General features: G+C 32.4%; 1 protein-coding gene across 7 annotated transcripts in view; it reads left to right on the top strand.

Annotated features, from left to right (window-relative positions):
- Positions 1-13,226, top strand: part of kmt2cb (lysine (K)-specific methyltransferase 2Cb) — a 184,590-nt gene that overhangs the window by 21,015 nt on the left and 150,349 nt on the right. For all 7 annotated transcript variants that reach the window (XM_056473635.1, XM_056473626.1, XM_056473643.1 and 4 more), the window contains exon 3: positions 10,192-10,280. In XM_056473635.1, coding sequence (XP_056329610.1) covers positions 10,192-10,280 — 89 coding nt within the window. The remainder of the gene's footprint in view (positions 1-10,191; positions 10,281-13,226) is intronic.

Raw genomic sequence — 13,226 nt, 5'->3', positions numbered from 1 at the left:
TCTGTCTGTCTTAACATACCCTTAGGGTGCTTTCACTCAAGTACTTTTGGTCCGCACCCGTGTTCGTTTTACTTCAGAGTACGGTACGTTTACCTAGTCTGAACGTGTCTTCTGAACTCCAGGTGTGCACCCACGAACCGTACCCGAGTCCGCTTTATAGAGGTGGTCTGGGGTGCGGTTCACTTCTGGTATGAATACAATTGTACCAATAACAAAAGTGAACCGTCAACAGCGCAACAAACTATTTCCATAACAATCATTCTTGTGTGTGTGTCACGTACCGTACTTTGGTGACAAGCGGGACAGAGTCAGCGCAGTGATAATTTTTGCATGTCTCCTACAGCTTCTGCAGACATTGCGTTATGTTCTGAACGTTTATAATATTTTTGCGGCAGATGGATGTGAGTCGCTTTCTGTATGTCCAAAACCGAAAGCAGAATGACCACAATATGCAGAGTGCAGACGTCTTTCCATTTTGGCTCTTTCCTTTTGTGTCTGTCACCTAGCAACAGCCGTACACGCAACAGCAGCTTGATGACGCAAGCATACCAGGGTTCAGAAGGAAAAAAGACAGTGTGAACACAAACCAACCGGGAAGGTGGCAAGGGGAGGACAATCGAACTTGGGTACAGTCCAGGAAATTGAACCAAGTGTGAACAAAACGAGAAAACGGAGAAAAATATCAGAACATTTGGACATATGAATTCAGACACCAAAGTTTAAATATCTTTTGGCTTCAATCAGATTGCTTTTATGCTCGTGCTTCATTGTGTTCACACAACCACTCAAGACCACGTCCTCTCTGTCAACTCACCTTATTCGTTATGTTATATGTTGTGAGAAACTGTACAGCTGATTTGGTACAGTGCAGGAAGTATGAATACCTTGTTTTTTTTTATTTTTATTTTTTTTAAGCCACACAGCAATCGCACAAAATATGAATGAAATGGATGAATGGTAGTTTTCAGGAAAAAGGAAGGAATGGTCTTGCAGAAATCCAAATTCATCTTGATAGCATGTGAAAACAGTGAATTCGAAGCATTATTTACAGTCCACTTTGTTGTTCCACTTTGTGTCAATTGGAGTCAATAAGGCTTTTATCCATAAAAATAAAACATAGGGGCTGTAGTAAACAGGAAATGTATTCTGAATTATAAACTCAACTTAAAATAATAGCAAAAATAGTTAATGACCACAACAAAATAACCAACATGCCCAAAGAGAAGTGTCAAACTAATTTCACACGCATTTGAACTAGATTATTTTTTTTTTCTGGTCATTTATATCAAACCATTAGCAAAAGTAAAGCTGGTCACAGTTTATAATGTGTTTATGACAGTGGAGAGTATAAGAAATCTTTAAATGGTTTATCAAGTAACAAATATAATGTATCTATTGAAAATGTATCACCATTTTTATTCCTTGAACTGGTTTTATGAAATTTCTTTGCAATTGTTTTGTTACTGTACCTCTTGTTCCTGGAATTATAATTGTTTTCTTTGTATTGCAAATATCTTTTAATTAGCTAATTAAATATGATAATTGTGGGGTTTCAATTATTACTACTAGATGATACTGGACATTTGAAATATTAAACTTATTTAACTGACATTTATATGTTATATTGTTAGAGAGATGTCATGGATACTGGCCCATGTACATTGTCATCATGTTATGCTTCACCTGAAAATAAAAAATAAATAATATTTTATATTTACAGAAAATATTTTACTACTTTTCTAATGCAATTGTCATTAGTTAAAGATTAACAAACCAGACAATCAAAATTAAAAAAGACTTGTGAAACTTGTGATTGTCTACAGATTAACTTGTCATATTTCAATTACATACAGAAAACTATATATATATATATATATATATATATATATATATATATATATATATATATATATATATATATATATAGTTGAAGTCAGAATTATTAGCCCCCCTGTTTATTTTTTTTTCCCAATTTTCGAAGATAATAACTGATTTATTTTATCATGACAGTAAGTAATATAAACAGAAGATGGGTCTGAAATATAGGAAACTCTAGTATTTGCAGGTATGTTGGCTTAACGGCAAGAAATGCCATCAGTCTACAAAAAAATCTCCCAGTATTTCTCTGTTGCGATGAGCAGATCATGATAGTTAACCCCGAAAAAGCTAAAGCAGCGCAAACACTACCAGATAACTGTTGTGTTTGCGATAAGGAAAAATGCTAAACAAATGCTGGTATTTCTTCTTTCTTTCTGTTTACTGAACTAGTCTGCGGTAACGAAAACAGAAAACTCACTGAAAACAGATAGCCATCCAAAAAGTAACTCGGGGGGGTAATACAAAGAGCGGCCAACACATATATTATACACACACAAATTTCTTTGTGAACTTAACAAATTTCTTTAAAGCTTTTGTTTTTTTGTTGAAACATGCATTGGCTAAAAAAACAAAAGCTTTAAAGAAATTTGTTACCATTAGCAAATTTTAGTCTATATTTCATGTTAAGTCTATATCTATCTATCTATCTATCTATCTATCTATCTATCTATCTATCTATCTATCTATCTATCTATCTATCTATCTATCTATCTATCTATATATATACATATACATATATATATATATATATATATATATATATATATATATATATATATATATATATATACATATACATATATATACACCCATGACAGGCCTTTTTTCTCCCCCATTTTAAACAATATCTGCTTTGCATGGATGGAAATAGGTTCATAGGATTGTAACCTATATGGCCATCAAATGAACTTGCTTTCTTTGAGGGATGGTCTCACCGTGAAGCTTTATTGTTACTTTAAACACACAAAGGAAGTGACTGATGTGGTTTGAATGTTTTAGGGAAGTTGCATATAGATTTCTATTACCAGGTTCTCATTTTTCTTGTAGCTGGCAATGAAACAACAGCTGTCTGTGAGACAACTTCATTACAATGAAAAAAAACTTTATATATGAACTTTATATATGAATATGTGCATTAAAATAAGCCCTGCTTAAACCCAACCATTGAGGAGTATGCACATAGTGTCCAAAAATACTTGCAAATGAAATTACAGAAATGAACACAAGCCATTACTTGACGGGGAATGACGTGGAATCAGTTTACACAGGGGGTCTCTTCCTTGGGGTTGCATTGGATGTGCGCATGTTCTCGATGTTAGTATGTACAGTATTGTCCTCAAGTGCTACTTGAATTGAAAGATCAAAGCAGCACACAGCACCATGGCAACAGCTTAAGACTGTGCTTTTTCGAGGGCAAATTTGTGTCTGTTAGCCTGTTGTGCACTTTAACAATGATTCCATTGAAAGGGTAAGATAAAAAAGTAACTTTTTATTGGTCTCACTAAAAGTAGTGAAATTTACATTTCTATCTTTTCTTTCTGGAAACAAAGGTGGATTTAACGGACTGCCACGTTGTACAATAGAAAACAATTAGCTCACAAAACAGTGAATTGCACTTAAAGCTGTGGTGTGTAGCTTTATTTTGGTTGAAATTTCAACAATTTGTCATTGAGCAAGTACTTAAGTTTTTCCCTACCCTGAATTGAATATCTAAGCTTGTAATAATTTGAGTTTTCTGGCCAAATTTCCAAAAGTACTAGTGCCAATTTCTATTTGTGAAAGAACTTAAACATATTTGTGAATGTAAACATTAACTGAGTTTCATTTATTTATTTGTCTCTACGTAAATGATACAGAGCACAAAGAATATTTCATTTTATATTTGGGTGTGTATTAAAATCAGAACTGGTAAGAGACCATTTGCTTTTTACAAATTTGCTTTCAACACAAACATAAAATTGTAAATGCCAACGTTTACATATCATAAGGCTAGAGCGCTTCTATAACACGTACTAAATGTTTGAGAATTAGGTCAGTAGGTGGCCTTTAATGGCTGTTTGAATTAATTTGTCAAAAGTGAACAAGCTCCAAAAATTGCTTACATTGTTTACACGTTTATTTAGCATCGTTCACAAGTGATGTGCATTTTCCACTTACTATCAAAAGAGCACAACAAAAAATTGGGTTGTGTGAAAACATTAGTTAAGAAAGCCTTTGATTATAGTCATTTTTGCAGGAGCTGGTGAAGTGTGCACGGTCAAGTAATATCAAGTCATGAGTTTATTTATGGTATTTTACATGGTGGATTGCTTTAGAGGTACACTCCTTTTTTGGAAATTTAGTTTAGAAGTCCCATAGAGTCAATCAGTTCTTGACATTTTTTTAATCCATGCAGCCAAAAAAAAAAAAAGAAAAGATTTTAAGTAATTTTACTATTTACCGCTTCATGATTTTGTACTTTACATCATGCACTAAGACTGATAAAAAATTAACAAATTTATTTTCAAAAACATGGAATGTTCCTATAAGTCCTTTTAAATGGATTTAAATAATACAAAAAACTAAAAAACAACACATGCAGCTTTCAGTTGGATTAGCACTTCAGTTTCTAGTATTAAGCATCTCTTCAGTGTTTGTGCTTTCTTGTCAACGTGTGACCTTGATGGACTGAATAGAGGAAATGAAGAAGAAAAGACTTCCACGTCAATGAAGACAGAGCCTCAGAGCCACACCTATCAACATGGACAACTAGCAGTTTGAAGGGGTTTACAAGAAGCAAACCTTTCTAGAAAGTTCCTCTGGTTTTAAACTCCTGAAACAAACCCCATATAAACTCCTTGCAATGTTTTATTGGCATCACACTAGTTCTTTTTGCTTTTTTTTATTCATAAGAGGCCTTTAAGTTATATTGTGCCTAGTTTCAAATAGACACTATGTCAGTCAAACTTTAAGAGATAAAACTTGTTGTGTTCAAAATTATGTAACCATCTTTGAAATCACCAGCAGAATATTCAAATGAGCTATATGCACAGCTAGTGTTTTTCAGCCAATGATGAACTTCCGGTAAAAAGTTTATGTGACTATTTTCAATTTCATAAGGTTCGTTTTACAGCATTGATGTTGTAATGTAATAACATTCAGTTACATAGACTTAAGCATTAATTTAGTTGTTCAAGCGTAAAAAGAGATGAAAGACCATTTCAACGCAGGCGCCTTCATTAGCAACAAATAATGGGGTAAAATTAATTTCTTTATTTTAAAGACATAGCGCGAAATAATGTAATTTAATGCAGTGCTGCTTATTTGGTTTATACTTCACTGGAAGCCTTGGGCCTGGCTGACTGAAATTAAAAGGCTGTGTGCATATACCCTTTTGGTCCAGGGTAGTTTTCAGCAAAACGTGAATGATGATATACTGTAGGTTGACCTGGAAATCCTGCTCATTTCAGTCAGGATAAACTATTTATATAATTTATGTTTCTGGTCTTTTTGAGTGATTGATGTGGAGCTTTGCTTAGTCTTGGAGTAAAATAATAATACCAGTATTAATAACAAATAAAACAGCTTTTAAAAGTTTCTTTTAGCAATGATACATTAGATTTATCTGATTTATCTATTTCAAATAAATGCTGTTCTTTTAATTGTCATATTCATTAAAAACATCTATTCATTAAAAAACTACTTTATAGACATAATAAGCAGATAAAGCAGTATGATTTCAACTTTGCTAATAATAGAATATTAAATAATGTTATTCCTGATATTTTCATTTTTTTTTAGCAGTTATGAAACTTTTATTTATCTCCTCCTCTGAAATAAATGTTATTTTCACCTAGTGTCTCCAAGCTGTCTTATTTTATCACCTTCAGTTAAGTCATCTGTGAGAGGAAAACCTTTTTTTCTGGTTGGATATTTTCGTTTTGAGTAATGGACAAGTCTTTAAAACCCTTAAAGTTTTTATTTTATGGTATTTACAGTTGAAGTCAGAATTATTAGCCCCCCCTGTTTATTTTTTTCCCCAAATTTCTGTTTATAGAAAATATTTTTTCTATACAGCTTAGTGACATTTAACGGCTTAACTAGGTTAGATAGGTTAACTAAGCTGTTTAGGGTAAATAGGCAAGTCATTGTATAATAGTTGTTTGTTCTGTAGACTATCAAAAAAAGCTTTAAGTGGCTAATAATTTTGACCTTAAAATAAAAAATAAATAAATAAAAAACGGCTTTTATTCTAGCCAAAATAAAACAAATAAGACTTTCTTCAGAAGAAAAAAATATTATCAGACATACTGTGAAAATTTCCTTGCCCTGTTAAACATAATTTAGGAAATAGTTAAAAAAGAAAAAAAAAAATTCAAAAGGGGGCTAATAATTCTGATTTCAACTGTAAATGTTTGCGCTTTTTATTGTAAATTTGTTTACAAATGCAGGACACCATGATGATGAAACCTGGTTGTGTATAATCTAGGTTTGAGTTGCGACACTAGAGCAGGTTTGTATATCTGTCCTCTGAGGAAATGACATCTTCATGATGCTCCACTGTTGAGCAGCAGCTTTAATGAGAGGTCTTTCACAAATTACTTACCTCTCAATGCATAAACAAATGTTCCCACTCCTAGAATTTAACAGTTAGAGTGGATTCAACCTCACCCAGATCGGCATTATAGTCTTGAGCTGTTAGAGAGATCATTGTTTCTTTTCCCTCACTGAGACATTACAATGCTTTACATGATGCAATACAATTCAAATAATAGTTCTAAATTGACATTTTTGACTAGGCAATGACTTTTGTAGTTCAGATGGTACACTGCAGTAAAATCGTGGTGTTACACAGAATGTTTTTTTTAATTGTCTTTAGTTGATTTTTTTTTTTTAATTTACAAGAAATTAAATCACACTACGATACAGAGATTTACTGCACACAAATCACAGCACTGCGAAAATACAGCCACACATTTATATATATAATTGCATGTGAATTGCATGCAGACAGATGAGTTGCTGGTCAACAAAATTTTTAATTCATGATTTCAAATTATTCTATATACTTATGGCCATGAGTTTGTATTTATGTCTTAATCAATGAATTATGTAAAACGAGGAATATATATATATATATATATATATATATATATATATATATATATATATATATATATATATATACAGTCAGAATTATTGGCCCTCATTTAAAAATAATAATAAAAATCAGAGTTGGTAAATAATAATAATTAAAAAAAAAAAAAAAAAAAAAAAAAAAAAAAATATATATATATATATATATATATATATATATATATATATATATATATATATATATATATATATATATATATAAATTTATACAACAGTTCTGTCTGGTTCTCGAATCTGATTGGCTGATAGCTGTGAGATATTTAAGTAATATCAGCATCGGCCTCGTGCCAACGCACGACTCCCACCATGTGCTGATATACAGCCATATCTCACTGCTACTTGTGTGAAATATATATATATATATATATATATATATATATATATATATATATATATATATATTTATATATATATAGTTGAAGTCACATTTATTAGCCCTCCTGTGAATTTTTATTTCTTTTTAAATTATTTCCCAAGTCTTATTTCTTTTATTTCGGCTACAATAAAAACAGTTAAATTTTTTTTTTAACTATTTGAAGATCAATATTATTTGCTTATTATTTGTCTATTCCCTTAAACAGAAATTGTGGAAAAAAAAATATAAGCAATATCACATGAGTAGCAGTGAGATGGCTGTATATCAGCACTGGTGAGAGGTGTGCATTGGCACGAGGCTGCAGGCCGAGTGCCTTAGTGTCCCACCAGTGCTGATATACAGCCATATCTCACTGCTACGAGTGTGATATTGCGTTTATACAACAGTTCGACGGCACAGTCGTGTATATAAATAAGAAAATCAAACACGGAGTCTAAAAACCCCTTTTTTATTTGGAACTATTTTCTTCCGCCATTTATTCACATCTGCAGCTGACGTCAAAACAGCAGAAGCCGCTACTAATTCACCAACGTCACTTCACTTTAGAGCTAGTGTTTGAATGACTCTCTATAGCCTAATATCTAAAGTGATGACAAAGGTGAATACCACTGTTGAGAACCGGGATAGGATGCACTGGGTTTTGGGCGGCCGCTGCGATCGGGCACTGTACCAAAGTTGGCAACCCGAGGGTGTTTGCAGACTGTACCTAAGAGGGTAGTGGGTGAAATTATGGGAGTTTTCCAGAAGAAATAAAAAACGGGATGGTTGTGGGAGATTGGTCTGAAATACGGGATACTCCCAGGAAAAACGAGAATGTTGGCAGGTATGCTTAACAGTTTAATGATGATTTGATCTGCTATAGTTAGAAATCAGACTGTTATAAGCTTGTAAGCATTAGGGCTTATTATGCTGTTCTGTCGCCATCTTGTGGGTAGAAAACGTCAACCGTCTTTGGACCACTACACCATGGCAGGTTAATGGCCGCCGACGAACTCTCTCAGAAATTGTAAATATTTTAAAATAGGCACTATTCTTACAAATAAACTGCAAAGTTGCAGTCTAAACTAAAGTAAATTTTGTTGTCTAACAGCAGTAATATTTGTCAAACTGTAGTGTCTCTGCTTGTTGCCAGCTGAATGTGGGTGGAGTAATACACAAAGGCTAAAGAGGCTGTATGGGTGCTGATATTACTTAAATATCTTATGGCTATCAGCCAATTAGATTTGAGAACCAGACAGAACTGTTGTGTGTATATATATATATATATATATATATATATATATATATATATATATATATATATATATATATATATATATATATATATATATATATATATATATTCCTTATTTTTTCTAAATAATTAATTGATTTGGACATAAATACAAACTGGCCAAACGGATATAGAATAATTTGAAATCATGAATAAGAAATTTTGCTGAAAAGCAACTCCCCTGTCTGGAGAGATTTGATTCAAATGCAATTCAATAAATTTTATACTGTATTCCATATCCATGTACTGAACTGTAAACAATTTTTTTTTAAGTATTATGATTTTTTTTTTACAGACAATGAGACAATTTTGACTCAAATTAAGAGTTAAAAGAGTTAGAATTAATTCATTAATTTTTAAAAATTAACTTACCAAGCCCTGCACAGATTATAAGTGTTTTAGTCTACAAATATAAAGTTCAGACTAAGCTTGAAAAGATTTCAAGAGAAATATTTATTGGACATTCAAGGACCTTTTTAAAGAAATACAGGAGGATTATTGCAGTATATTATAAATAGAAAAAAGAACATACAAATATAAAAACAAGCACAATTTCACATTTTGTATAGTTTATTATAAAGTTGAAGTCAGAATTATTAGCCCCCCTTTGAATTTTTTTTTCCTTTTTTTAAATGTTTCCCAAATGATGTTTAACAGAGCAAGGACATTTTCGCAGTATGATATTTTTTTCTTCTGGAGGAAGTCTTATTTGTTTTATTTCAGTTAGAATAAAAACAGTTTTTAATTTTTTAAAAACCATTTTAAGGTCAAAATTATCAGCCCTTTAAGCTAAATAATTTTCTGAATGTCTACAGAACAAACCATCGTTATACAATAACTTGCCTAATTACCCTTACCTGCCTAGTTAACCTAATAAACCTAGTTAAGCCTTTAAATGTGACTTTAAGCTGTAAAGAAGTGTCTTGAAAAATATGTAGTAAAATATTATTTACTGTCATCATGGCAAAGATAAAATAAATCAGTTATTAGAAATGAGTTAGTAAAACTATTATGTTTAGAAATGTGTTGAAATAAATATTCTCTCCGTTAAACAGAAATTGAGGAAAAAATAAATGGGGGCAAATTATTCTGACTTCAACTATATATATAAATAAACAGTTATGTCTATGAATTTAGTAGTGCACTAATGGAGATGAAGAACAGAGTAATTTTTGTAATTTTTTTCCCATAATAATTTTTTTTTAAGAGGCTTTGTAAAAGTGTTGTAAGTAATGGACCATTGAGCAAGACAAACAGTCATTCATAACAGGTCTTTAATTGCTTGTTAGATATTTTTAAAATATGTTGGTGAAATGGAATGATTTTTCAACTTTTGGAACCCAACTGTCACACTGTGTGGGCTCTAATGTGCTCAAATATTGGCATTCTCAGTGCTGTCAAAATAAAAGTCTATCATCCAAGCAGAAAATAAGCTAATGCCAAAATATGGAAATTGTTGAATATAACGCTGTTCGCTCTTAATAGGTCTTCACTGAAGAAAGCTTGGTAATAAATTTCTCTTTCTTAGGAATCGGGGGCGAGGAAAAGCTCTGGTGGAGGATGAAGACAGCACAGATGGAATGGAGACAGCAGAAACAGGAAGCACACAGGAGACAGGTAACTGCAGCCCTCTTTTTTTTTTTTTTTTTTTTTTTGCTTCCACCTTTTAGCTTCCTCTCCCACTCTTTCCTCTCGTTTCTTTTCTCCTCCCCCACATATACCCTCTATAAACTTATTTTCCCACCGCTCTGGGTTTCCTGTGTCACTCTTTTCTTTTCAGCCGTCACATCCCCCTTCCTCAAGAGTCAGAGAGCGAGGCTGCTTCTCCTCTGAGGCAGTTTCAGTGATAAACAAAATCACAATGTGGAGCCCTGAATTGATTTTCTTTCCCAGCTGTGCAGTCAATCTAACTCAGACCTCAGCCGGCCAAGGAGGAGCTTTCAAGAGGCTCGGCCGTCCACACTCCTTGAGCAGGATTGATGAGATTTTTGCCCGTCTCCACATGGCTCCACTCTCTAGCTCTAATTGAAAGGATTTGACTCCAGCCATAGTCACTCTGCTCTGGAGTCGCCCCACTAGCTTTCAAAGCATGCGATTGAGGTTCACAGCAGCCAGTGGAAACTAATGTCTACTGAAAGCCTTTTAAAATCTCATCTTTCTCTTTTTCCCCTCATTTTCACTGTCCTTTTGCCTGCTCATAGCTGGTGGAATTCTGTTGGCGATATGTGTGTTCAGGTTCATAAGTAGCCTAATGACTTGCTTTGGATAATATTTTTGTTTTTACCATTCAGCTTCAGAGATTTTTTCCCCAAACTAGTGTTGCTTTGTGAATGTTAATGTGGCTTTAATATTATTTTTCATAATTTTTTTTAAGCACACCAAAAAGCTTTAAAGTGACATCTGTTGTAGTTTCTGAATGCAACATGGACATAAACATTAAAAAAATAGGATTATATTGCACATGGAACGTTTGCGAGGGAGTGTTTAATAAGTAAAACTGGCCACAATTTAGTTTAGTCTTCATGAAACTTGCAGGGAAATATCAGGCTTTGCTGAAAGGCTGGTTGTTTTACCAGCAATGAGGATCAATAGTGGTAGCCTATTACAGATTTCAAAGAAAATATCCTAATATTAAAAAGGAAACACAAGCTGGACCACAACAGATCCTATCAATGTCGTAACGAATGTTCAAATAATGTAGCCTAGTTTACAGCAACCATCAGGCTTTTTGTGAGATTGTCTGTCATATACAGTAGGCCTTTAGGTCTGTTTTATTTACTAAAGAAGATATATTATTTGCCATAATGATTAGCAGAACTTAGGCTGCACAATATATCGTTTCAGCATCAATATTGTAATGTGTATTGCATCGATATCGCACTTTATATCACAATAGTCACATTGCAAGATATGCAATGTTGAGTCTGAATTTTAGTTGACCAGGAGCCACAGAGTCACTGCCAAGATTAATCATAATAGAGTGAAGGTTTATCATTTGCATGCATTTCAAGAGTTTAAACATTTGGGCACAAAAAATTATGATGTTTGGAGGTGTAACAAAGATTAATTCTATTTAATTATTTATATGGGGAAAATTCTTTTTTACTTTGAAAAAAATGTTTCTTACTCAGATCGTTGTCTAAGTTTCTAGTCCAAATATCTACATCTCAAAGCGACCTCCCCCATTAGCAAATAAATTGAACTGTTTTAAGGAAAAACTCTTAATTTTGAGTTAAGCTGAAAACAAAACAATATTTTGACTTGATCTAAGAATATTTCCACTTGAAATGAGAAAGTAAAGTAAGAAAATCATTTATTTTGCATTGTGAATATTTAGGTTCTGTACATGAATACAGTAAGACTCCCCAGAAAAAAATGCCAAATAGGTCTATTCAAACCATCTTGCGGAACTGTATTCATGTTGCAAGATTTATTGAAGAAAAATAAAATATTGCAATGTCAGATTTTTCCAAAATCGTGCAGCCCTAAGCCAAACTATAGAATGGTATCAGGATTGGATCGGTTAGAAAAAAAAATGGTATTGGTGCATCCCTAGTTTGAACAGAAGAATATTTATATGGAATTTGTCAAAAATAGAACAGCAATTATTTCAAGAGCAAATGACAAGAATTCAGAAAAAAAAGTATGTTATTAGAAAAGATTTGCTAAACGTCATACAGTGGACTTTTGATTCAGAGTTTTTGTTCAAACATTTTTTTAATAAGTGTTCACATATAGTTGGTTTGGAAGAAGTTAATGCCGTTGACCTTTTTCTCTTCTCTTACATTTTTTAACACTCATTTAAAAGAAAGTCATGTTTTGTTATATTTTGTATCTTTAAGTTACTCCCCAGTAGGGTTGTATGGTTTACCGGTACTATGGTAGCAATGTGATACTATGGCTCCAAAATACTGGCTGTGCCACTAGTTTGTAAATGGTAGTATCGTCATTAACGGTCTATCTACAATACATAATGTTACATGTGGAAAAAATCACTAAAATGCTCACACGTTTGTGCAACAAACTATTTTGTTTTAATAGTCTGTGGAGCCCTGTAAGGTTTCAAAACTGTAGAATTCAAAAAGTTGCCTATTGCACGTTTTCTGATGCATCAGTTCGAATCTGAATCAGTTCATTTCTGTTCCTGTCAATATGGTTTATTAACTACAACAACCGCAGCAATCTTTTAAAAAGAATGACTCACAAAGTAAAATTTTGAATTACTTGGGATTCTTAACTGAAATAAAAAAAACAATAAATGAAAAACCCAAAATAGCAACAGGAAATATTGAAAAAAAAATCATATAGCCTAATTTTCTTGGAAAGATGCTTATTTTGTACCTAATTTTGTTTGGTATAATTTGTATCTTTATTTTAATGTGTTTTTTACTGGTCAGTTATCTACTAAATAAACAAAAGGAACAAATACATTTTGTGACATGCAAATAATACTTTATTTTGTCAATAATAAGGGAATTATGAATTTAATTAAAGTAGACCTATTATAACATTTTAAAATATAGTATTTCAGCAAATTTTCCTTTTTTCATAGATTTAAGTTGT

This window comes from Danio aesculapii, chromosome 2, assembly GCF_903798145.1.
Source record: "Danio aesculapii chromosome 2, fDanAes4.1, whole genome shotgun sequence".
Classification (NCBI taxonomy): Eukaryota; Metazoa; Chordata; class Actinopteri; order Cypriniformes; family Danionidae; genus Danio; species Danio aesculapii.
Note: the sequence above shows the minus strand (reverse complement) of the source record. Positions and strands in the feature narration are given on the sequence as shown.